Source organism: Typopeltis vanoorti, chromosome 15 (assembly GCF_054136105.1).
Source record: "Typopeltis vanoorti isolate ZY-2024b chromosome 15, IOZ_Tvanoo_1.0, whole genome shotgun sequence".
Lineage (NCBI taxonomy): Eukaryota > Metazoa > Arthropoda > Arachnida > Uropygi > Thelyphonidae > Typopeltis > Typopeltis vanoorti.
The window spans coordinates 41,691,623-41,719,492 of record NC_143563.1 but is presented as its reverse complement, the minus strand read 5'-3'; the positions used below and the strand labels follow the sequence as shown (position 1 = coordinate 41,719,492).

General features: G+C 35.2%; 1 protein-coding gene across 1 annotated transcript in view; it reads right to left on the bottom strand.

Annotated features, from left to right (window-relative positions):
- Nucleotides 1–4,326, bottom strand: part of LOC150098692 (nose resistant to fluoxetine protein 6-like) — a 65,461-nt gene extending 61,135 nt beyond the window's left edge. The window contains exon 1 of the mRNA XM_090405733.1: nucleotides 4,014–4,326. Within this exon, the coding sequence (XP_090261859.1) occupies nucleotides 4,014–4,326 (313 nt within the window). The remainder of the gene's footprint in view (nucleotides 1–4,013) is intronic.
- Nucleotides 4,327–27,870: the final 23,544 nt, after the last annotated feature.

The window sequence follows — 27,870 nt, the reverse complement described above, 5'->3', positions numbered from 1 at the left end:
TTTGAGCAATTAATTTACCAATGTTAATTATTGTTATTAATTATCTTAAAATACTTAATTTCCTAACTTAAATGCAAGTTTTAAGATATATTAAAAGAATTAGAAAAATTCTAACATAAACTTTTAACATACAGCTTTAATTTTTTTTTATAATTACTATATATGAAATTATTGATCAAGAATAGTTCAGCATTGCTTCCGATCGACCGTGAGATGCGGTGATTAATACCTTTGGAGGGTAGTGGATGGCAATGCTGTAGCCAATGAAGTTCTAACTGAGGCTTGGCTATTGCTGTTACCCTCCTGCCATGATCAGAGCTTTAATAGCTCAATAACACCTTATCCCTATACTGCCCTCTACAGATAACGGGGAAGATGAAAAGCATTCTTGCCTCGCCCCTTTAAGCCAGTCCTTATAAGGACTAGTTCAGCATTAATATAATTTTTTGTTTATTGGTTGGATTATTGCAATACCCGTGTGCTGTCTTTGTTTCCAGTATTGGGTTTGTGTAGATATAATTTGCACTGCAAAATAAAAAGTCCAAAAACGCATTGACAACTCTTTGTGCGTCTGTGTAAAGAATGGGGGAAATAATGGCTTAGTTATAGTTATATACAACGCAAGAATGATATGTTATAAATATAAATGGGAAATCGTTCTGTTAACATACTTAGTTGTAGAACTGCAACCGACCTTATACATATGAATGTAGTTACATATAGAACATGCCATGCTTTTACGACTTAGAAAAAATGCAACCTTGGCATAACTCCAGGTTACTTATCATATAAAATAGGTTCTTGTTCAAATCTCTCTTACACGGTAAGTTACATTTAAGTGTGTAATATCCACACACACATACACACCTTCATAACAATTGAAAACTTGTAATGCTATAATTACCTACAACAGTTCGTATTTCACAAATAAATGGAAAACACTAAATTCTTCCTGTTTTTTTTTTTTTTACGCATTCTCCTTGAGAGTAATGGATTTTATTTGAGATTAAAATACGACTTATTATGAAGAAAGTTAGTGGGTTGTGTTTGCGTGTGTGGGAAAAGGAAAGAATGACCATAATCACATTTCCTTTCATATAAGATTAACTTAAAATGAATAAGGAAATAAAGTAAAAATTAATGTAAATAATAAAATAACATTAAGTAATGAAAATTATATACTTAAATTAAATAAGTATGGAAATGATTCGTGAGAAAAAAAAATCTATTTTTTTATTATTATTATTTAACGAATAAACTCTCTTGGGATGAAGAAGAGGATTGGAGGAAATGTGGACATTGAAGATAGAAAGGTGCATATCTAGAATGATATCATGTTAGAATTTCTATGCATTTTCTTAGAAAAATTTAGAATTTTTGAATTTGAAATTTAGAATTTCACATTGGTGGTGTTGGTGCACCATAAATCGTTTTGCAATAGACGCTCTGTTTCTGCATTCCGTTTTTTTTTTTTTTTAATCACTTGCACGCATATAGCACCGCCTTGTTATAAGTCTTGTGACCTCTCATATGTGAGATTGATATTCAAAATAAATAAATATAAATAAATAAACCTGCATGCAATGTGTTAAGCTCTGACAACATTTAGCCAACAATATGATGGTTAGCCCTTATGAGACACTAACTTATTTCAGTTATTCTCATACGGGAATTTTTAAATTTGAAAATTTAAGAGATCGGTCTCATCTTAGACGGGATACGAACCCAGGTCTTTCCATTTAGATTTTTAGGAAAAAAAAATCAAAGCACCTGGAGGGAAAACAATCTCAAATATCAAGAGTTGATCTATAGAAAAACTAACACCAGTTGATAACAACCCCAAAACGTAATCATCTTCTTAAATTCCCGGCCTTGAATAGGATGACATGTACTTTTCATATTCCTCCTGTCTTCCTTACATTCCTGTTTATTATCTTATTTTCCTTCTTTTATTTCTGCATGTTCATTAATATATCGTTTATTTGTGGATATGTTTTTACAGCTGTTCAACTGTATTCCTTACATGTTCTCATTAAATGCCTTATTAATTACTATTTTCCTTGAATGTTAATATGAACTACACAGGAATAATAAGTGACGTTCTAAATAAATAATAATAACAATTGCACACTAATATTCATAACACTCTTCGCTGTTTAATTACTAATTAACTGATCAATAATTACCATTCAAAACCTACTTATCTTCAAACGTTTAACAGTCTTTTTTTAAACAAAAAACTGGTAATTTTCTTTCCGCAAACACCCTTAGAAAACGCATTATATTAACGGAGAAAAATACTGTAGCAAATGGTGTGGTACAGACTGTGGATCGCGTAGCATGAAGTTGGGTTCCTCAATGAATCCAACAATAGCAAACAGCACACTACACTATGAGACTAGAATCTCCTTCGTCTTCCGATATGATTAAAATACTAATCTTAATTAAATAAACTAGTTGTTCTCTATAAATTAATTTATTTTATTCTGTAGCCAATGAAGTTTTAACTGAGGCTCGGCTATTGCTGTTACCCAGCCATGACTAGAGCTTTTAGCTCAATAACACCTCATCCACACAGGTTTTTCTCAATCAGATGAAGGGATAAAGAGTCAAGGACTCGATCCATCTCCCCCCCCCCCCCGAAAAAAAAATAATAAAAAAATACACAACTTAAAAATACCCCGTGTGGTGCCCGGGATGAGAATAGCCCACCATGTCGTACGAAGCGACTAACATGGGACGGAGAGTTTCGTTCTCTTTGGTTTCTTCCGGAATTTTTCTCCCAGTGAGAGGGGGGGGGGCTCAGATTTCGGTGGAGGTTTGCCCTCAGAGAACATTTTGAGTCTCCAGGGAGGGTGTTTTCCGGCGTGGCCAGTGTGAGGCCTTGTCGGTGGATGCCTTTTCCTGGAATATGAGCGGCTCTGCTCGGCGGTAGGGTGAGCCTCTCACTGAGTGGGCCAACGCTCAGTTGGACGATCTTTTGGCGACTATGGAGAGGGCTAGGTATCGTCCTAATTTTAAACAGGGCTTTACTTAAAAATCGCCACTGTAGCCCATGCATGTCGTACGAGGCGACTAACTAAAATGAGTACCCATGGAGGGTAATGCTGTAGCCAATGAAGTTTTAACTGAAGCTCTGCTATTGCTGTCACCCTCCTACCATGATCAGAGCTTATAGCTCTATATTATCCTATCCATACATTTTCTTTACAAATGAAAAGTATTCTTGCTTCACCCATCTAGCCAAAAAAAAAAAAAAAATTAATCGAGACAGCTTTTAATGGAATTATATAACCTTAGTTATACGTTTTTATTCCGTTTTTCAGAGATTAAAAGTGATAGTTCCTCCAGATATCTAATGAATAGGAGGGTGATAGTCTCACACCGGGAACTAAAAATCATTCGTTCACAAACAAATATATCAATGCCATGAGGTTCGAACCCATAGCTTACTAGCTAACAAGCAAAGACAAGGACATAAGGACTGGCTTAAAGGGGCGAAGCAAGAATGCTTTTCATCTTCCCCGTTATCTGTAGAGGACAGTGTAGGGATAAGGTGTTATTGAGCAATTAAAGCTCTGATCATGGCAGGAGGATAACAGCAATAGCCGAGCTTAAGTTAGAACTTCATTGGCTACAGCATTGCCATCCATTACCCTCCACGGATATTGGATTGAATGAATCAATCAACGCATCTCACGGTCGATTGATCCATCAACCCTAATTACAAACTCATTAGCCTACTTAAGTAGTACCTTGTAATTATACTATACAAGACAGTATATGGTGTCTTTACTTCTGAGATCAGATCCAAATAAATGTTAAAACATCTAACTAGTAACTTAAACGAATTTATATTATATTTACCTTTTTATTTCGTTATATTTTAAATTTTATATAAACCTTATCTTAATATAGCTGTAAATTGGTCAATGATAGAAACTCTCACGATTATTCTGAAATTATCCCAATTTTTAAAAGTAATCCCAATTCATATATCAAAGGGCACTTACTGACAATAGCCCAATCTTTTAGCTGTCTAATTCCAAGTATGAACCGTAAAATACTGGCAGAACATGGTCCCGACATCTGTATTTCCGTTGATTGTCGCATTAGGTGAGGAAGAAGAAATTTAAACATAGAATCCACCGAATCCCGTAATCTCTTCTCGGCCTCTTCAAACGTTGCTGGTTCTGCATCCTCATCTTCAAAGAATGCAGCAGTCGTGACTTCCTCTGTGTTTTTTACAACCGTGGAGTTTTCAAACTTTCCATAGCGAAACGTAGAAAACAGTATCAAGAAGACGAAAACAAACAACCTGGTCATATTCTATCTTAGAGTACACTCACACGACGGTGCAAGTGGATGTTTAGTTTTAATGTAGTCTCAAGGTTAGAAACCTGATTTGTGCGCATGGCGCATTCGTGGTTACACTTTTCCTCAAAGCTTCGATGCTCTCTGTTACTTTAAATCACATTAGAAAAATTCTTAGTCTAACTAATTTGGTCTGGTGTTTTTGAGCTAAATACATTAAATAAAACGTACGTTTTTGACAAAATGTTTATTTATTGTCTACCTTTATTACTGCAAAGAATATTACGTTGTAACAGTCCTTATAAGGACTGGCTTAAAGGGGCGAAGCAAGAATGCTTTTCATCTTCCCCGTTAGCTGTAGCGGACAGTGTATGGATAAAATGTTATTGAGCTATTAAAGCTCTGATCATGTCATGGCAGGAGGGTAACAGCAATAGCCGAGCCTCAGTTAGAACTTCATTGGCTACAGCATTGCCATCCATTACCCTCCAAGGGTATTGGATTCTTGATCCACGTTGTAATAAAATATTTTGCTAAAGTTAAAATACAAAAAGAATTTATTTATTAAATAGGTGTGTTTTTAAACTCCAATCAATATTTAGGTTTTCGAAAAATATTAAAATTTGATTAAAAATAATCAAAAACTTATTTTAGTTGTTAAATTGTTTTATATAAATTTAGCTTTTATTTAAATATTATCAAGTAAAATAAAAAATAATTACAACTAAAGCACATTTAGTTGTACAGCTTAAAATGTTTTTTTTTTTTTTTTTACAATGAAATACCATCTTTATAATAAAAAAAACAAATTATATAACAAAGTAGTTTACAATCGATTTAAAATTAGCATATAGTATGAAATATATATTAAGTGAGCAGCCTTAAATGCACGTCTTCTCTAGATTTGAGGAAATATCACCATTCCGCCGCGTTTTGGGTGTGAGGTGACTTCTGCCGTGTTTCATCCGCAGACATTCAACACGCATCTCTTGGAGACGTCCCGATCAGCTGGCGAATAATCCTGCTACCGCTTATCCTGCTAGGTCGTGCCTGAAGGGAGACTGGATCAATGGTATGCAGGGGAACACTGTCCGAAGCCACACTTGGACTGGAATCTGGGCACTCCTTGTGTGTGTGTGTGTGTGTGTGTGTGTGTGTGTGTGTGTGTGTGTGTGTGTGTGTGTGTGTGTGTGTGTGTGTGTGTGTGTGCGTGCGTGTGCGTGTGCGTGCATGTACACAAGTTCCTCACCCAGGTATTCCCCATTCTCTTTGTTTTTGAATCACCACCTTACGCATGAAAGTCATTCATAAAATTACTCAAATTTCAACTGGAGATACATAAAAAAATAAATTAAAAAAAAAAACCTCCCATAAAAATAACCCAAAAAGAAATCAAAAATATGAAAAAATAACAATTTTTTTTTTTTTTTTTGTTATTTAACAAAAGCGTGCATCATCACCACTTACAGACATGAAAACCGGATTTCTTTTTCCTAACAGAATCTCAGTTGCCATCTTCACGAGCATGGTCCTCCTCACCTATCCCGGATAAATCCTACACGATGCATTTCGCAAAAAAAGGACGGAACATGTGCTCTTGTGAAATCTGATATCCCTTGACAAAAGGCTATCCAACTTAGAATCTCACTTTTCGAACTACTTTGGCTCAAATTTCCTTACTTCACTTTACAGCCTGAAGAAGGATCTAAAAGACTTAAACTAGTTGTATCATTTACATTAAAACTTCATATTTTATCTCGGTTTAAGTCATTAAATATTTATTCTTTAAAAAAATATATATATATATCTGAGAATCCTGTTGCCCTTTTTGACTACATATCACTAAAAAATTATTTCTAACAAACTAATTACACAAATTGTAGGATTATCCTCCTTAGGACCTGAACGCCCATAGCACAGACTGGATCCACTACTCCAGTTTCACAGATCGAGCTGATAGGGAAGCTGAATGATTTGACATCAGTCATGATGCAACACAAATAGTCAATCTACCAACCTGAATACTAGACAATCCTCATCATTATACCATCAGTTTTGACCTTTTCTTAGCCGACTCTCCCTCCAGATATATCGTGGATTTGTGTACCCCCATTGGCAACTCTGGCCACAATCGTATTCAAGGGATCTTCTCTACAGTTCGTCTTCCGCCCAGCCAAACTTAACCTCCTACCCTATGACACTATAACTGTCCCAACTAGGATGACCTCCGGAATTTTTATGTTGCTTTTCTATGGTCAGATTACTGCTTTCGCTCTCCCAAACCAGCTATCTGCAGTGAACTACTAGCCGAAATAATCATCACTGGAATGAGAGCCTTCATTCTCCACCCCACCCCTGAAAACCCACGACTTATATCCAAGCCCTGGTTCTCGAAAATGTGCGTCTGCCGTCCTGATAAAAATGTAGCTTGTGTTCAGTGCCTTAAGTTAAAAACTCCAGCTTTTCATTTAGCTTACACAAAAGCTAGAAACATGTATAAAAATGATCAGACTTCGTAAGAATGAAATGCAATAAACTTGCCTCCTGCTCAGTTGACTTACAAACTAATTACCAAGAATCTAAATTGTTCCCTTTAGGATCCATAACGTCCATTGCTATGGTTGTTGGGAGTAACTTCTACCCTGCCATTCTGTCACCTCTCTTGTATCCTGATGGCACCATGGTAACCTCACCCGAGGAAAAGGCGGACCTCTTGGCATTAGTTTTTTTTTTTTACCTCCAACCTTGCTTGGACGAAGAGAGCAAATTACCTCACATACTTCCACAAATGCCTACTGAATTCCTTCTCTGAACATTCGCCGAAAGGACATCAGAAAAATCCCCATTAATCTGGCTCCTGGTCCAGAATGTTTCCTCCGGTTGTGCTCCAAAATTGACACCAATCCTGCATCGTATATATATATTAATTTTTATATTCTAACGAAGCTCTCATCCAGCTTGTATCCAAAAAGGGATATAAAAATCAGCCATCTGCCTATCAACCTTATTGCTCTCACCTCAGTACTTTCAAAAATAATGGAGAAAGTTATTAACCACGAGCTTGTTCATTACCCGGAGACTCATCAGTTAATTAGCATTCGCCAATATGGATTCCAGCAGTGGTTTTTTTCTGGCGTAACGCACCGGAAAGGCGTTCCAGCATCTATTTCTTTCCCAGTTTTTTTTTTCAATTTTTCAAAAGTAATTTTTGAAATAATGTTCTCGCGCACGCCATTAGCATCTACATTTGTGGCTGAATGGACGTGCGATTGACAACATGCGAAAGATTTTTGGTAAAGATGAATCAACAACAATAAGCAATAAAACCACTCTCATAGTGTATATGTGATGCTGTATCGAAGGTGTTGGAATTAATTCGCCGATAAATTTATTTTCGGACTTGATCGAACTTGAAAACGTAACGGCAAAAAGTGTATTGGATTCCTTACTCCAATGTCTTAACTATTATGGGATGACAGAAGATTATTTTAAAACAATATTTAGTTTCTCTAGCATGCGATGGCGCTGCTGTAATGTTAGGGTGTAAAAGCGGAGTGAAAAAATTGCTGTCAGAAAAATTTCCTTCTATTATAGTTTGGCATTATGCTAATCACAGACTAGAATTATCAGTAAGTGATGTTGTAAAGGAAATTTCAGGAATCAATAGATTCAAATCATTTATTGATAAACTTTAAGTCCTATACCATGCTTCGCCAAAAAACAGTAGAGAGTTGCATTTATGTGCAGAATCACTGGAGTTTGAGCTGCTGAAAATTGGAAGAATTTTAAGTACTCGATGGGTGTCATCTAGTTTCCGTTCAGTTTTGGCTGAGTGGAATAATTTTGAATCTTTAGTGTATCATTTTGAAGATGTGATGCATGATCCCAGGAGAGATAAAAATGATAAATGTACTTATGATAGCTTAAGAAGAAAAATAATATCTACAGACTTTTTATTGGATCTAGGATTGATAGTGACGCTCTCCAAGAATTGTCTGAATTAAGTTTGGACCTGCAAGACAGGGAACATGAACCTTTACAAGGCAAATCAAAACTTAAATGCATTTGTACAAGTTTTTGAAGAAAGGAGACAGAATTTTGAACCCTATTATTGATGTGCTGCAGCTGCGGTACGCGATCTGCTCTTTCGTGGTGTTTTACTTCTTAAAAAGCTCCAAAAAATAATCCTCCTATTAATCCAAAAACATTTTATACCAAATTGAAAGAGTCAATTGAAAAAAGGTTGCTTGATAACTAAGATGTTAAGCTAGCACTTTGGGCTCTCGTGCCTGACCAAAAAACATTGGCCTGAAGATATTGATGCTCAGCTAACATTCGGAGAGGCAGAAATTAGAAATTTGTCAATCAGACTGCAACTAAATGAAAGAGAAATGATTCGTGGATTCCGTGAATACATTCTCGATAAGACATCCCCAGAAATACTGTTGCGTTTGGTACATGCTCTGAATACCATTCCCATTTCATCAAGTGAATGTGAATGGGATTTTCGCTGATGAATTTAATTATCACACAAACAAGAGTTTCGTTGAAGACTAAAACATTCCGGCACTTTTATTCATCAAACTCGTTGGATCACCTTTAAGACTTTTCGATCCTTCAAAGTATGTTGATCTGCGGTTACTTACAGGACGACATTCGACCTTAGATAACAAAAGGAGTCGAGACCATTTGATCGACGAGAATTGGACGAAACTTTGGAAAACACTAGGAACTTCTCTTAAATTATATCAAGTTTTTACAAATTTACTTTTACTTTTATATTTGGTCTTTGGTTGTATATTTTAATTCGTTTGTTTCATTTTACATTTGATCATATCTAAAATAAAAAATACTGAGATAAATTATATTTAATTCATTTATGCCACTACGTGACAGCAACAACTGCTTTATATTTCATTTAAATTAAGATTTGAATATCATTTTCTTTAATAAAACGCTTAACAAGATGTGAGTTCCGGCACCTTTTTTCCTAGGAAAAAAGCACCGGATTCCACCATTCTCGTTCTACGGCCAAACTCCTAGCCATTCTCACCCACCTTTGGACGCAGGCCATGGAAAGATTTGTAAAAAAACTCATGTTATCACTGTGGATATTTTTAAGACATTTGATATACAATTGATCGTGTCTGGCACCGAGGTCTCGTGAACAAACTGCCAACCTATGACCTTCCTTCCACACTCTGTGATCGGATTGCCAACTTCCTCACTGGTCGTTCATTTTATGTCATAGTGGATGGCTTCCTCTCATCAGTTTCCCCATCAATGCGGAGTATCTGAAGGTTCTATGCTCTCACCCACACTCTTCATCCCTTCACATCAATGACCACCTTTCTCTGATTTCAAATCCTATTCCCAGCTTCGCCGACGACAGTAACTCTTCATTCCTCTTCATCATTCGATAAACCCTGCAGTACCACAGTGCTAAATGCCTCAAGATCTTCCATAACAAGTGAATTGAACACTGATCTCCTCAACATCCTGAAATGGGGTGAAGACAACTTAGTAAATTGCTGGCATCTAGCTCAATAATACAATAAAAATTAATCAGATTGTTAAAACTTAGCAATCTCAGCATTCGAAGTGCTTCATCTAGCCTGGGGCCTAGTGTTTCTTCTCCAATTCTGATTCCATTCACTGACTATAAACGTAGGATGTATTATAGTTTATTTTTAGGATCTGCGACATTCACAATGTTGCGTCACACTCGCTTTGATTTATTTGCCTTCTTTATATAAAAGCAAAATTGAAATTCTCCACAAAAGAAATACCCCAGTAAACAAGATAGCAGTTCATAAGGAAATTAATATTTGTATGAGCGCAGAGGAAAAAAAAATTCTTCCTCATACTTAGCTTTAGTGTGTTGCGCAAATGAATTGTGCTGTATCTTTTGATAGATCAAAGGAGACGGATTCTACGTAACTGTGTTTTAGGGTGTAGATTTAAAAATGGAAGTGATTCACCAGCACGTCAAGGTTCTCTATTGAAAGTATACTTAAACACAAGCTTGACTAAGTACTGTGAAATAATAATAGTCATAATAATAATAATAATAATAATAATTTTATTTAATCTCTAATAATATTTTATTTATTCATACGGTGTATTTACATACATACAATAAAGTACTCTATTACATTTTCTGTGCAGTACAAAATGTAGAGTACAACGATTTTTTTAAATATAAATGTACATATTTTTTTTCAGTATCAATATCATAGCTTATTTTTATACAGCTTATTTACATATACACAATTTTTTTTAATATCAGTATCTTCACTATTATTACACACCGCACTGACTGTTTTATAACATAATTTCCAGCCTTTGATAATAAAGATTACGTGTGGATGAGTGAGGCAGATTAATTGAGCCTACTTCCAAGCTTGGGTTAGCTTTTGTAAAGAGAGTGGGATTTAGCCTTCACTATTTATGTTGTCGTTACTGTTTATGAATGGGATGTAGGCATTGGATGCTGGTGATCTGTGATGTGTATATTGTGTTAATGGTATGGTATATAAATAGGTATTAACTTTGTTGGTATATTTTCCAGCGTTTGTTTTTTAATGTTCTGTAGTTATCTACGTGTTTTAAATTCCTTGGTAGGTTGTTGAGTTGCGTGGGTATCTGATTGATCTCACAAAAGAACCGTATGAGTTGTTGAAGGGTGTAGGGATGTAGAGAGTTGTTGTAGGTCATGTTATACGATATGTGTCTCTGTTGTTTCGATAGGTGATGTTCAAGTAATTCCTTATTAATGATATGTAGTGTCTCATATTTTTCTCAGGATTCTGTGTATCGCCATGTGCTGGTCGGATATTGGTTGTAGCGTATAAGGTGTCCAAACCACTGTTGACCCAATTTTCTTATGTAATATTTCTAATATTGTTAGGTAGCTAATAATGTCTTTTACTTGGAAGAGTTTTGCTGCGATGATCCGGAGTTTGGTATGTAGGTATTCTATATATTTTGTCCAAAATCAAACCGGTAACACATGCAGTATTTTGCATGTGTTACCGGTTTGATCTTTGGGACATTGGCAGGTTTTTTTTGTTGCAAATGCAGCCGTATGTGTGACAATGTATCGATAGTGGTACGGGACGCATAATTCTTGGATTGTGTATTATAAACATTTTGGTGCTGTTGATTAGAATTGCGTTTTGGTGGAAGTATGTTGTGATTTCATTTTTTGTGCTTTGGAGAGAGCCGTGTTGATGTCTCTGTGGTTGCTAGTAGTGCGAGGTCAACTGCGTACTGAAATATTTGACTTCTTATGGCCATGTTATGAACATCGTTAATGTATATGTTGAATAGAGTGGGTGATAATATGGCGCCTTGGGGGACACCGTGTTTTATTTGTATACCCCCGACTGTGACGGTATCTATTTTTGTTATTTGTGTTATGTTTGAGAAGTAGTTCCTGAACCATGTATGCAGTGTTCCTCTTATACGTAATGAGTATAGTTTGGTGAGTAGTATGTCATGTTCAAGTGTATGAAATGCTTTGGTTAAGTCTAGCAGTATAAGGACGGTGTACTTGTTTTTGTCAAGAGCTTTGTTTATTTCGTCGGCGATGTCTTATAATAAAATAATGGTGCTTTTTGTTTTCTGAAAGCCGTATTGGTTTTGTGAGATGATGTTGTACTTCTGTAAATAGTTCTCTAATCTGGTGTGCGAGTGTTATTTTTTCTAGAATTTTTGAAATGACTAGTAGGGTAGCTATTGGTCTGTAGTTCTGAGTATCGTTTCATGTTTGTAAATTGGCGTAATTATTGCGGTTTTTAGTTGTTGTGGAATAATACTTGTGTCGAGTATTATGTTCACGAGTTTCAAAAGTATTGGATTTATTTGTTCAAAGTGTGTTATAAGGTCTGTGAGTCTTATTTTGTCTATTCCTGGAGTGGTCTTTGGTTTCAGTTTTAGGAGTGCTTCTTTCAGTTCCTGTTTTGTTATGGGTGGAAAATACATCGTTTGTTGTTGGCTTTGTGTTGGTAGTTTTTTGCTGATCGTTGGTAGTTTGTCTTTTTTGAGTTGTGTGATGTTGTTTGTGAAAAATAATAACTATTATTATTTTATTCTATTCCCAAATAGTATTATTATTAATAATAATAATACTATTTGGGAATACGTAGTTAATATAAATAAGTTATTAAACGCTCCTTTGATTAATTATTGCAATGTTTTTGACGACAGTGTCAGAGGAAAGTTCAAGTCAACTAATCAATGTGTGATTTATTCATCATAATATCTCTTCATTTTCCGTGTTTACAGGTTCCTGACATACATACTGCTAGCGTTGTTTATAGGAAAACATTCACTTAAGCTTGACTCGTATCCCAGATGTTTTCAAATTGTTACAGAAACTATATCCGGATTGCTGGTTTCAGCATATTTCTTTTGTAATTGAGTTATAATTCAAAAATACTTAAAACTGACCCTTTCTACTCGTTTTACTCAAACAAGACTGTTCCTATTTCTATCTTTCGAACTCATTTTTTTTTACTTATTAGATTTAACTCGTCTAAGAAAACAAAATGTCACATCAAGTACAAATCATTATGAACCAATGAAAATCAGGTATGCAGGAAATTCATCCAGCGTTTTTTTTAGGGGGGTGGGGAGGGTTGAACTGAGTTCTTGACTCTTTATCACGTCATCTGATTGAAGAAAATATGTTTGAATGGGGTGTTATTGAGCTAAAAGCTCTAGTCATGGCTGGGTAACGGCAATAGCCGAGCCTCAGTTAAAACTTCATTGGCTACAGCATTGCCATCCGTTACCCTGGATTTCCTCATGATGCCGAAAAATAAATATCCAGAGGTTATGTACGACCATTCATTAAGTAATAATATTATATATGATAATAAGTGGTATATAAGTATAATAATATATTTTTAAACATTTTTCGAGAAAACTATTTATTAAGGAAATATAATATAGAATACAGGTGACCCTCGTATAACGGGATGTTAGGTTCCATAGAAATGCCGCGTTATGTAAATCGCGTTATGCGAGACTCAGGTCACACAGAAAAAGTAGGGTTTGTTCCGAAATCGTTTTTTTTTTTAATTATATAAATAACAATGACATATCCAACAAAAATATATTTTTATTTAATTCAGGTAATTCATGTACGTTAAGAAAATATATAAAGTATGAAACAAATATATAAGTAGGCTGTTCAATAAGTAATAAGACTATATTTATACAGAAAACAGATTACCTTTAATCGTCATCATTTACATGGTCTTTTTTCGAAGTTACTACTGTGAGACGCGATGCATTTGTCCCAACGTTGCGTCCACTTCTTAAACACATGTGAGAGTCCGTTTTTTGAGAGTTCTTTCAAAACCGCCTCCGCAGCTTTTACACATGCTTTGTTGCTTTCGAAATGGCGGCCTCTTAGTGGTTTCTTGAGCTGAGGAAACAACCAGAAATCGCACGCTGCGAGATCAGGACTGTATGGAGGGTGCAGTAGGATATCTGTGTTGTTCTTCTGCAAAACGTCCACTACACAACCAGCAATATGTGGCTTTGCATTATCGTGGTTCAATAAGAAGCCATTCTCCAGCAATGGACGCTTCCTGCTTTTTGATAATCGCTGCTGTCTTGATCATTGTCGCTGTGATGGACGTTGAAGGTCTTCCCTCACATTCAAGATCTTCCACATTTTGCCTTCCTTTCTTAAAAGTTTTATTCCAGTGAAAAACACTTGCCCTTGACATTGCTTCATCGTGGAAAGCTTCGCGTATCATACAAGAATTAAGAAAAGTCTCATTGACTATGTTATTGTTCGAAAGTTCCAGGAAAATAAGTCGGCAGATGCCGTTAAAAGTGTGCGATGCCGATTTTTGCAAACGCACACAAAATTTAATCGTATAACGCTGTTCGAAGGACGCTTCCATTTCGAAGACAGGTCGCGCCTCAAAGGCGCGCCGAAACAAGCTTGCGTTTAGTCACGTGACACTCTGGCACATCAGCCCGTATACGCCATCTATCAACCTCTTTTTTTAATACAGACCGCAACATTTCTTTATTCCACAGAAATTAATATTGTGATGAGTGGTTTCGCCACAGTAAAATTAGTCTTATTACTTATTGAACAGCCCACGTAGTATAAAATTATAAAAATACAAATTTTATGTAAACTTTATTGCTCACAACGCATGTTTTAGGCAAAATAAAATAAAGTGCATATTTTAATCGTCATCGCTGTCTTCAAAACGAACATTTCGTAGATGTTCTTTATTTACGAGTGGCCGGACGTCGTCATCACTTGAAATCTCTTGGACATCATTTGTATAATTCTCATTGCATACTTCGGCTGGTTTAGTTATCAAGACTATCAAGGAGTGAGCAATAAGACGTTGCTTACTACTACTATGCTGTAATTATTTATTAAGTTCATAATGCGCAGCTAAACAAATATCCAATAGTCTCATGAATTTTCCAGAGCGCTCCATTGAGAGATCATTATCCATAAAATAACCTTCTTGCCAAGTCCAATCCTTCTGCTAATTTCTTTAAACTGAATTCTTTAACGGATTCATCGCAATCAGAATCTTCGACAGAACTTTCCCCGCCATTTGGTTCGACGTCATCTATTAATTGTACCAGTTCCTCCTAATTTAAATTCATTTCCTCATCAATTAATTCACTAATTTTGTTTTCGACCATATCTCAAAAGCGCTCTAAGTGGCCATTACTGTAAAAATATTTTTTTAACATTACATATTGTATGTAACTCACCAAAAAATAAAGTGCTCAGCTTGAGATTAACATACTTATGATTTTTAATGCGCTTACCTGGCAGAAAACGAAGACAATTTTCAACAATAAACACTTTAGACGGTAAACCATTGAGGTACATGCGTGTTAAAGGGTATTTCCCCTAAGTAAATTCGCTACTTATCACAAGACGCAAATTTAACGAAGATAAAATTTGATTTTTATGTCGTGCGGTGAAAAATATATGAAAATATCAAGGGCTTACTACAATTTGTAAACGGTATTATATCGAAACCGCGTGTATAAGTACCGCGTTATACGAGGGTTACCTGTATTATAGATCTATCTGTCCTACATAGAAATATAGGAAGAAACTTAAAAATTTGGAACATTTATCACAGAGCTCATGAGAATATAATCTTGGCATTAGAGCTGCCTTCACTTGCAGTAATTATAGCCTTTACCACAATTGGTTTTATAATTATAGCCTTTGGTAATTACAAAGAAATTTTATTGCTTTTTGTTCAGCATAAGCTTTCAACTTTTATCAAATTTAAATTTCTTTTTTTTTTTTTTTTTGACCAGTCGGTTTAAGGTGAGCCCTTGCGTATGTTGTTTGGCGGCTTGACTTTTTCTTTGAGAAAATAAGACACTACTCTTTCTGTATGTGACCGGTTAACTCACTTTCAGTTGAAAAGTCCTTATAAAGGTTCTTGGGCATCTACAGCGGTAGTTTAACTAAGTCTTTCTATCCAAAATAGCATCGTAAATATCCACTGAGACCTGAACAGGAAATTTACCTAAAATCTATTTTAAAGGAGTTCGTTGAGGGGAATTGTTATGAAAATCCTAAATCCTTTTTTTTTTCAGTATTAAATAGTATTTATTTTTAATTTATTTTTTTACATTCTTAGTTGTATTTCACACACACACAACACACACACAAAGAATTATGCAGAGCGAACTTGACTACGTAATGATCGAAGTCGGGCATGGGTAATCACTTATATCAATCTATCACGTAATGGGTTTGCAGTCAACATCCAATCAGTTGATTAATTAACTGATCTAAGAGTACGTATTGTCTGTGTGTATTCGTGCGAGATCGGGAGTGAACGCATGTTATTAAATTTGTATAAACAATGGTTGCACATTTCTATTCTTTGATGTTAATTACAGGATAGGAATATGCCATTTAAAATAAATGTGTAGATGAAAATAAACACATTTTTGTTTTGGATATTTTCTAGCAGCGAAATTGTTTCTGTTCAAATATTTTCTAATCTTGCTTCTTCCATTCATTCACTCACCTATGTGCCTCTGCATGCATTAAGAGCCATAACTGATACAAAATAAAAATTAACTGATTCAGTTTTAAAATTTTAGTATCGTTAATAAATAATTCATTATTTAAAAAATTCTACGGCCTACAAATAGCATATACACTTCTTGGAAAGAAGTCATCGGACACCATAGTGTGAGATTTCGCTGCGATGACTGCAGCAATCCTAAGGTGCATACTTTCCACAAGCGATCAATGGGAATTTTGAACCATTTTTCCTATATATGCATATAATGAGGTCCGGGACTGTTACGCGGCGAACGTCTCTTGACCTAACCCAACGCTCTGGTTCATCCAACAGATGTTCAATAAGGTTGAGATCAGGGCTCTTGTGTTTTTGGAAGTTTGCAAGGAAAAAAAGAAAGAAAGAAGAAAGTAATGTTCAAATCACATTAATAAATGCTGTTTGATAGCATCGTTTATTTATTTCTTTTTTATAAATCTATAAATGTGCTGTAATTGACCCATTTGTGTTGTTTTTGGTTGTGTTGCGAATTATCAAGGACAATCCAGTTAGGCTTAAATACGAAATCTACTTTTTTATGATTCTCCCAATTAATCATTTCTATACTTGATTTTATCTTTATGTTTTGGCATTTTTCTAATAATAATAATAATAATAATAATAATAATAATAATAATAATAATAATAATAATAATAATAATAATAATAAAATACTCTCGGAAGACCCTGCAACCTCTAGAGAGCGCGTCCCCTAGGTCGCGGATAAGGGAGCCCACCAGATATGGCGGGGTGGTCCGAATATGTTGAATAAGGACTCGTGGACAACACGGCCACAGGGGACTATCATCTTGGTAGCAAGGGAAGTGGCATTCCCATGGTCCCCTAGCTGGGTCTATTCTCTCTCTCTCTTCCCTCTTCTTTGAGGTAGGCCTCCTTGCTCTTTAATCTTTCCTATATGGCATTCCTCGCCCAACTCTTGTAACCCACGACCCTAATGCTATTAGAGTAATCAAGGGCTATGGATCATTCTATTTCTATCTCTACTCTATCTCTATGTCTTCTCTTTAAAATTCTCTCCTACCACTTAAGGCAAGCTTGAAGGCCTCAAGATGGCAGCCCCATCACCAAGCTATACTGCAGATGGCCATTAACCCTCTCAGTCAAAATTTTAACCCACTAAAAAGACTCATGAAAATAGTAAACGGACAGACTTTTTTAGTAACGAACCGGCTAGGAATAAGGATTCGAAAAAAAAAAGCAGAAATATCCTATCGGAATATAGCCAACTGGAATGTGAGAAGTATCCACCACAAAATCATAGAACTGGACCAAGCACTAGAAGAAAGAAATGTAAAAATAGCAGTAATTGCATAATCTAAAAAAAGCAGAAAGGAACAGACGAAACTGAAAATTATATCTATATATACAGTGGGGTAAAATCAGAAGAGAGAGAGCTAAATCTGGTGTAATGATCTTTCTACATAAATCTCTTAGAAACAATATAATCCATTACAACTTTTGGAGCGATAGAATAATAGAAATGAGATTTAAATTGACAGTGGCTATATGACAGTAATTGGAACTTATGCACCTGAAGAAGGAAAAGAGGAGGACTCAGAAAACGTCTACACCCAACTGCAGAACATATTAAATAAGACCAATCCTAAGGATCACATTTTGGTAATAGGAGATCTCAACGCAAAAATTGGCAATAAACCATATAAACCAAACATAGGACCTATCGGAGAACTTAACTGTAATAGAAATGGAAATAGATTAAGAGATTTTACTATAAGCAATAACCTTAAAATAATGAACACCTTCTTCAAACATAAAGACATTCACAGATACATCTGGGAAGCAAGAGACACAAGAAGCATTATTGATTACATAATCAGCAATATCAAAATGTCAGAAATGATAATAGATACAAGAGTATACAGAGGATCTGAAGTAGAATGAGATCATTACATTTTAATTGGAAAAATAAAATGGGAACCAAGATGGAAAACAACAAAAAAGCACAAGGAAAATAGAAATTTTGAATCTTTCAAAGTTAAACTTTTGGACGACAGTAGTATTAAAGACTTGTACCAAAAAAGAATAAAGAACTGGATGAGAAGTATAAAACAAAATCAGAATATAGAAGAATAATATGGTCAAACCTAAAAATCATAATGACAAAAGCTGCAAAAGAAAGTTTAGGAACAAAGAAAAAGTGGAAAAGAAAAAGAGGCCTTAGGGACTGGAATGATAAAATTAAATGCATTATTGAAGAAAAGAAAAAAGCATATAAAAACTGGCTCAACCTAAAAAAAATGGAATCAAAAATCGAATACAACAGGAAAAAGCAAAAGCAGCATGCAGGAGAATAAACAGAAACAGATGGAACAATTTTGTAACAAAATTAGAGAGAGACTGTACGTTCAAAAGACCTAATGCATATAAAATCCTCAAAGATCTAAGTAATGAAACTAGAAAAAAAGCAGATATTAATACCATTAAAATAGAAACATGGCAAAATCACTACCAAGATCTATGGTATGATGAAAACATTCAAAACAGAAAACTACCCTTTGTAAACATCTCGGATAACTTGGAAAACATCGCTCTAGAAGAATTAACAGAAGCATTAACCCAAAGCAAAACAGGAAAGGCTCCAGGAGAAGACAATATAAACTTGGAACTTATCAAATATGCAGGACTTGAATTCTCACTCAGGTTACTTAACTTTTATAATAGGATCTGGAAAGAAGGAAAATGCCCACAAGATTGGACCAAAGCAATAATTATTCCCATCTACAAAAAAAGACACAAATCTGATTGTAACAATTATCGTGGAATCAGCTTACTTAGTACCTGTTATAAAGTATATGAAAAAATCTTAGCATATAAACTTAAACGTATAGTAGACCCAAAATTAATAGAAAAGCAAAATGGATTCAGAAAAGGTAGGTCTTGCATAGACTCTGCATTTACGTTAAAATTATTAATTGAAAAACACAGAGAAATGAACATAGAAACACACGTAGCTTTTATAGATTACACCAAAACATTTGATAAAATTATCAGAGAAAAACTATGGGAAATCCTAGAAGAATATGAAATACCAAACCAACTCTTTAGACCCTTATATAATATATATCAAGATAATAAAATATCTGTGAAGTACAATAATTCAACATCAATCTGGAAACCAATAAATCGAGGAGTACGTGAGGGTTGCCCTCTCTCACCGGTTTTATTTACTATATACATAGATAAAATCATAAAAGAATGGAAGATAACTAATGAAGGAGGATTCAAGATAAACCGTAACACCAGATTAGCTACTCTTGTTTTTGTTGATGACCAAATAGTCCTTGGAAATAATGAAGATGAAGTACAAAAATCATTATGCAGTCTAAATAATCTGATAAAAACATAAGGTATGGAAATATCAACAGACAAAACAAAAGTCATGGCCTTCAAAGGTGTTAATCCAATAAGAAGCAAAATAGTAATAAACAACAAAATAATAGAGCAAGTAAATACATTCAAATATTTAGGTTGCACAATGTCATATGAAAATGAAGCTGATATAGAACGAAAGATATCCAACTTCTTAAAAGTAACAGGCATTATAAATAAATTTTTTAACCCGATTATGTACAAAAACACACACGAATAAGAATCTACAATACAGTAGCTAAACCAACCTTACTTTATGGCAGTGAGATATGGACAATAAAAAAGCAGATGAAAGAAGAACCGAATCATCCGAAATGAATGTTCTGCGCAGAACTGAACGAGTCACAATAATGGACAAAAGGAAAAGCAGCGAAATCAGAAAAAAACTTGGAATTACAACCTCCCTAAATGAAACAGTGATTTGCTCTAGAGAAAAATGGAAAGAACACAAACTAGGAATGAATAGAAGCAGAATACCTAAACAAATTCTAAATTACCACCCAAAGGTATTCGATGCAGAGGAAGACCCTTAAAATGATGGAATTGAGTCCGGAACAGGCCACTTGGCCTATAAGCCTGGAAAGGAAGAAGAAGAAGATAATGATAGTAATTTTTTAATTTATTTTATTTTTATTTTTTTATTGATTTCTGAAATATTTACACAATTACAATAATCGTCTTTAGTGATATTCCAGCTTGTGATTTTCACAAAATTCAGCACTAAGTACTGCATATGTGATTAATTTTCTACATTTCATTTCAATTAAAATTTTGATAATAATACTTTTTTGTATCTATATTTACAACACGTGTTCTTCTAATATTAACAATGAAGATTATACGGAATTTTTGAATAATCAATAATAATAATAATAATAATAATAATAATAATAATAATAATAATAATAATAATAATAATAATAATAATGAGTCATGGAAACAAAGGACTTTTTGATTTTTTTTTTGAAAAACAAAATCAAACACCATGTGTGGAAAACAAAAATTCCACGTGTGGATTGCATATACAGTCCACTTGATATACAAAGATCACTTGACTGTTTGCCCATTTCTTCCAGGTTTCAATATGAATGATGTTCAGAATTATGACAGTCACGGAGACACACAGAATTTCTATTTTTCGAGGGTACATCTTTAAGACAGATTATTCTTCAGAACCGTCTGACATATTTCGTACAGGACCGAATACACGAGAGTTTAGGAAGATTCCAAGTCAGTTAGCGAATAATATTTCTGATACTATTTTGCTGGAGAAAATTCCAGTAATGTTATATGGTGGACACTGTCGAAGCTACGATTTACATTAGACTTGAGTAAAATTTTCCATATAAACGGCGTAGTGAAAACACCATTATAATACATTCACTTTCAATTGAGCTTAAAAACAAACTAAAAGTCAAGCAGAACGAAATATTATATGCGTAAAAAAGGCTTTAGTTTTAGTTTAAATTGAACTCTGACCAAAGCAACACGGCTATGAGTCCAACACGTTTCATTTTTAATTAAACCTACACAGTTCCTACAATCTTTGTTGCGGGGTTGGCGTCTTCAATGTCCCATTGCTCAATGTTCCCATTCATAGCGCGCAGTCACAAGCATTTCAACCTCGTTTTTAATCCAAAACGTTTAATATTTTCCTGAGTTTCATATATATTTTGAGATGTTCGTAAGGCATCTTTCTAAAATAGTTATTTTTAATTTGATTAAATTTTCGTTTTTTTTTTTTTTTTTTTTAGTTTTTGTCCTCGTGATTCTTCTTCTTCTTCTCCTTAATTTCACTGCGTCTAACGATTTTAAATGCTTTATTTCAACTATAAATCTCTTGAAGTCCATAGCTCGGTTAGTACCAACGATACCTCTTTGATGGAAAATCACCCGTTCGAATTCGCCTAGAAGAAGAACCTTTTTAAACACTTTCGTTTGAGGACGATTTAATTTGAGAATAGCAGGTCTAATTACGGGATAGGTGGTACATGTCTTTCCAAAAGCTCAGTTTGTATGTTTTTCTTCCAAAAAAACATACAAACTGTTCAGAAGCATCCATACGCAATTATCAGACGTAATATACTGTCAAATTAGCCTTAACTGAATTGTGTTATACTCAGGCTAAATATCTCTCTAAAGGTGTGTCAAGACTTATAATTAAACAGACTCGAGATCCCTAAGGGTAAAGATGCGATGTTTTCGTTTAATGGTCATCACACCGAAGCTGGACAAACACTGGAAAGTGAACTTGATGATTCATTAGCGAACTGTCACTTAAAGATTTTTTTAAAAATTCATTTTTATCAATTTTATTCATTTTTAACGAGGATGACTTTTCTTAATGCAACTTATGTTTCTAATTCTTGAAATAATTATCATTTCAACGTCCTTATTCACGATACTGACCATTTCTAAAGACTTGAGTTCTTTTTTAAATTATAAAGAAAATCCGTTACCTGGTATATAATAGACAATTGCTTGAAGTTCAGTCTCTTTCAGGAGACCACCTTAGGTTCAATTAACATCTTTTAAACAAGGAAAAACGATTTCAAAATGCACATAATAAAAGCGTTGCTTCCAACTTTAGATTAATGTATTAATCCAAATATTCCATGGAATGTTTACTATGGAGACAGGTGGCGCTGTCCAGTACCTCATTTCAGAGATGTCCAAGACAGTGTCACCTGTCTGTTTCTTGATTGTATAAACTATTGTTTATAGAATTTCAGATTGTGTAAACTAAAGACCACCTAGCCAATGGTAGGGGATGTCGATGGATGCAGCTTTCTAATCGGAGAAATTAATTATAAAACTAATGCAAGCTAACAAATAGGCACAATTCATTATTACAGTGACTTCTGCAAACAGAGCATAGCAGGATGCATAATGTCCAATCAGGTATAAGATACGCTAATAGATAACCTCAACCAGTTTCATTATCAGTTACAAATAAGCTGCTAGTGGAATACAGTAGATAGGAACTGGCTCATGTCATTTTAAGAAGCAACAAAAGTATCGGATGTATCTGTTTCGTTGATCCAAGCGGAATACATGGTATATGAACAGCAGAAAGAGTCAATGAAAAATATACCAAATCATTTTACCAAATGCAATACTGTATGCAGGCTACTGGTGTGTGTGAAATTTTTCACAGCACACGTTTATTCCTCACACTCCAAATATGTTCCGTTCAGGCTACTAGTTTATTCGTCTAGTAATGGGCTATTTCCAGCAGGATGCCCAAGCCAGTGTCATCTGTCTATTTCTGATATGTATAAACAATAGTTTATACAATCAGAAAGATTGTTTATGCACTGGATCACCATGCTGCACTATCCTGATTGTTTATACAATCAGGATAGTGCATCATGGTGACCCAGACGCAAGAAGGAGAAGTAAACTCGCTCCTTCTTCTCTTGCAGGAAAACTACTTCATGGTATATCAGCCTTCTTGGCCATTGGATTTCACTACAATTTAAACATGTGTGGATGATCTTTTCGAGATAGGGATCTTGCAGTCCGATCTTAGGTAACTGCAGACCAAATCTGTATGGGTAATCATCATCCCAGTAAAATTATTGTAATACGTCTTAGAATCTCTCTCTCTCTCTCTCTCTCTCTCTCTCTCTCTCTCACACACACACACACACACACACACACACACACACACACACACACACACACACACACACACACCAATTTAAACATTTATATGAAGGATTTTGTCAGAAATATTCTGAATACGTACCTGAGTTTTACATGATTTTAAAGCACAATGTATATAATTTGGTCGTCAGATTTGTATCTGAATCCTTGTTGTAATTGTTTGCTGATTTAATAGATAATGAAGCCTTTCCACTTTATTTAGTGGGAGTTAGAATGCTGCAAAGGGAAAGAGTGAGAAACTTAATGCTAATGAAAAAAAATTAATTCACATTACTTAAGTTAAGGGGATATTAAATCCCGCATAGTTTTAAAACCGAATAAGAAACTCAAAGATCGGAATCAGAGGGTTTCTTGCCGAATATAGTAAACTATAAAGTATCGGCGACACTAGCGTTAGCCAATGCAAGTGATCCTAGTACGTAGTACAATACCGGGCAACTCGTTGCAAAGGTGGAGGAAGTTCAGATCGCTATTCTTAGGTATTTTCCATAATGTAAAAACACATTTCCTAGGAAATGTATGCTGTTATTACATTATGGAGGGAGGTCACTACCCAGACAGGTTTCAGCCTTATGAGTAAGTAAAGCCGTCTCTAAAAATTCGGACGATCCCTAGGCCACTCAATCGTGGGCGAAAGACCGTCCATCTCAGCGTTGGCTCCACTCAGTGATGGCCTTCCACCCACACGCCACCACCGAGCAGAACCGCTCAAATTCCGAAGGAAATCATTCACCGACAAAGCCCCTCAGCGGGCCGTGCCGGAGAACACTTTCCCCGGAGACTCAAATTGCTCCCTTAAGGCAAAAACCCCAAGGGAGCGAACTCATAATAGCCCCCACCGGTTTCAGCCTTTTTTGAGGCTTCATCAGTGAGTAGCTAGACCTAATACCAAAGTGTATAACGAAAAGAACTTATGTACTCTGCTAACAAGTTTTCCAAACAGGTGCAACCATTAAATTACTTAAGTATAAAGAGCTAATAAGCTTCATTTCGGCAATGAAAACATTACTTAAGTTAAGGGGATATTAAATCCCGCATAGTTTTAAAACCGAATAAGAAACCGAATAGCTACTCACTGATGAAGCCTCAAAAAAGGCTGAAACCTGTCTGGGTAGTGACCTCCCTCCATAATGTAATAACAGCATACATTTCCTAGGAAATGTGTTTTTACATTATGGAAAATACCTAAGAATAGCGATCTGAACTTCCTCCACCTTTGCAACGAGTTGCCCGGTATTGTACTACGTACTAGGATCACTTGCATTGGCTAACGCTAGTGTCGCCGATACTTTATAGTTTACTATATTCGGCAAGAAACCCTCTGATTCCGATCTTCGAGTTTCTTATTCGGTTTTAAAACTATGCGGGATTTAATATCCCCTTAATTTAAGTAATGTTTTCATTGCCGAAATGAAGCTTATTAGCTCTTCATATTCTAATCATTGTGTAACCCTTTCTGAACTGCAAAATATGCAACTGAAAGAGCCCACACTCATTATTAATTACCACAAGGAAATATAATTATATTTATTCCACCCCTGAAGACTGTTGCAGACCTCCAGCAGTGTATTTTTTTGGTTTTATTTTGTTGATGCTTGTTTATATTTTTCTCCTTGAGTTGTCAGCGCTTTCTTTAGAATATATTTCATGCAAGGAGCTTCATTTCCTAAGAAAAAACAGCGACCTCACTCATCTCAAGCTTCTATATAATCGTCAGCAAAACAGGAGTGGGTGTAAAATAGAGTTTCTTATCAATATAATTGGGATTTACTTCTAAATTTTCTTTCCGCTAATTTCTCGAAGTGTGCGAGAGTGTCATGTCTAGGTCATCTCCACAGACTGGTTCAAAGGATCTTTGAAGGTTACGCAGCATGAGTTCTATTACCTCTTGTGCAACGAACAGAAACTACTGCACGTGCTTTCCAATTTGGTTGAAAAATAATAATAACGACACAACAAAAAAAAGAAATAAATAAAAACTGTCGTTCGTTTCTTTTCACTAAGTTATTCCCATAATACACAGCAGATGGAAAGCTTAAGTGAAAAAATTATAGTTCTGTTTTGAAAGCTAGCACTGTGTTATAATTATTATTATTATTATTATTATTATTATTATTATTATTCGGTTCACATAGTTTTTTTTTTTTATTTACGCACGAGCAATTAAGCTTTTGAGGGTATTGTATTACGTAAATTAATAACGTGTTTTTAACTTCTAAATGAAAAACCCGAGTTTCCTGGGAAAACAAATCTTTCCCTTCTGAGACCAGTTAACTTACCTTCAGTCGAAAAGCCTATATAAAAGTTCTTCGCGTCCTAGATGAGATCGAACTCAGGTCTTTCCAACTAAAGGGCATCATTATTATCGCTCACATCAGATGTGAAGATCATCTATTACTTAAAAGGTAGGCTTAGTTTCCCCACAGGCCAAAAATAATCTTTGTTTTCGTAATTTTTAAATATAATTATAATTTTAAGTGACTTGTGTATAAATAGTTTCAAACATTGAAATTTGTTTCAATAGTAAAAAAGTAATAACTACCTCAATCCATGTATTGATTGAGGTAGTTTAGTTGTCATACGGTACTGTAGAATCCAAACTCAGTCTCAACACTTTTAGAAGCAAACGACTTTATACGTTCGTAGAAAACACTCAAATATACTTTGAAAAGTTAAATTCGTCATAATGATTATTATTTTGTTGTTGCGATGAATAAGTGTAACTCGTATAACTGCACTTAACTCATTTAACTTGGCCTGAATTGATACACCCTAGAAAATTCTTTGGGTTATTGTTGGAATTTGAATCTAAGATTTCATTATTTAAAAGAACACTGAAGTCGCTCTTCAGTGTTCTTTTAAATATTAAAAGAACACTTCGACTTATTACAATAATTGCCAGTAACCAATTCAATTCAATTCTAAATGGTTTTCAAAAATATGTGAGAAACTGCCCAGAAAATAGATATAAGAGAACTGGCATTACGAGTAAGGTTCCTACTAAGTAGCAACCTTGACGAAACATTTTTATTGCGTATATATCCTCCACAATAACAATCAGTATATGCAGTGACGCACTTCCGTGTAGTGTTATTCGAATGAGGAAGTAGTGATACAAATTCTAACAAAAACATGCCAGGAGGGGGGGGGGGAAGGTAAAATAAACAGTGATATCGGTTTAGTTTAACTGATTGCCTACATTCCTCTCACAAACAATATTATGATTTTCGGATGCTTTGTTCAACACTTAAGTTTAATTCAAACAAAAATTAATAACTAAACAAACTATAAAAGGAAGGTAATAAGGATATTGAGTTTTAGACGGACACGGTTATTTACATTGTTTTGTAAGCTCTAAAAGCAAGTATGCAACTATGAAACTGCAACTATGAAGCTAGTATATGCCGTCTCGTTTCGTTATTCTTTGATTGTCCGCGCGGTTAGCTTAGTGGCTTTGCGCTTCGCAACCATATGCCTGGGGAAGGAGTGTCCTGGGTTCGATTCCCGTCGAAGACGTGAGGAATTTAGGGATCTTCCTCAGCCATAGCCAAGTTAGCCGGTCTTGGGCGTGGACAGTAGGGTTTTTCTCCCCAGTTTATGTGTGGTTTTTCATCTCGCAAGCAGGCAAACCGGACCAGTGAACACACGGATCTACAGCCATAAATACTTAACCCCCATGAGGGGGCTCAACTCGCGCCAATAGGGACGGGGGAGAAAAGGGAGGAAACTTCATAAGAATAAATAAATAAAATAAATTCTCTGATCAGTTTGGTTGTTGTATACGAAATTAAAAACAAAAAACACTCCAGTTTTCATGAGGGACCAACCTCACACCTTCACTTGAAAAGTCCTGATAAAGGTACTTGAATCCTAGAGGAGAGGAGATTCGAACCGTTTATTTTTCGATTATTTGTATCTTTATTATTTATATTTACGCGAAAGGACGCAGGACGCAGGATATATATGGCGAAGAGGGTGAAGCTTGACGCTTTTCATATTCCCTGTTCTCTGTTTTTCGGGAGCAGTGATGGGAGAGATTTGTGAGCTATTTTAGCTCGCCCTGAGTGGGTAGAAGTGGTTATTCGTCGTTGGGTGTTAGGAATTTCTCTGCTAGGAAGGGTAATAGTGGAGAGATGTAGGGGATATTTATGTCCTGGTGGATTTGGGGGTTCCTGATGAACCACGGGCCGTCCAGAATCATTCGCAGGCATTTTTTCTGTAGTCTTTGTAGCTTGAGGATGTTTGTCTTGGAGGTATGGCTCCAGGCTGGGGAGGCATATATTGGACAGATCGCTGTCTTGTACAGTAGTATTTTATTTCTTGAGCTTAGTTTGCTGTGTCTGTTGATCAAGGGGTATAGCTGGGCGATAACTTTTGAAGCTTT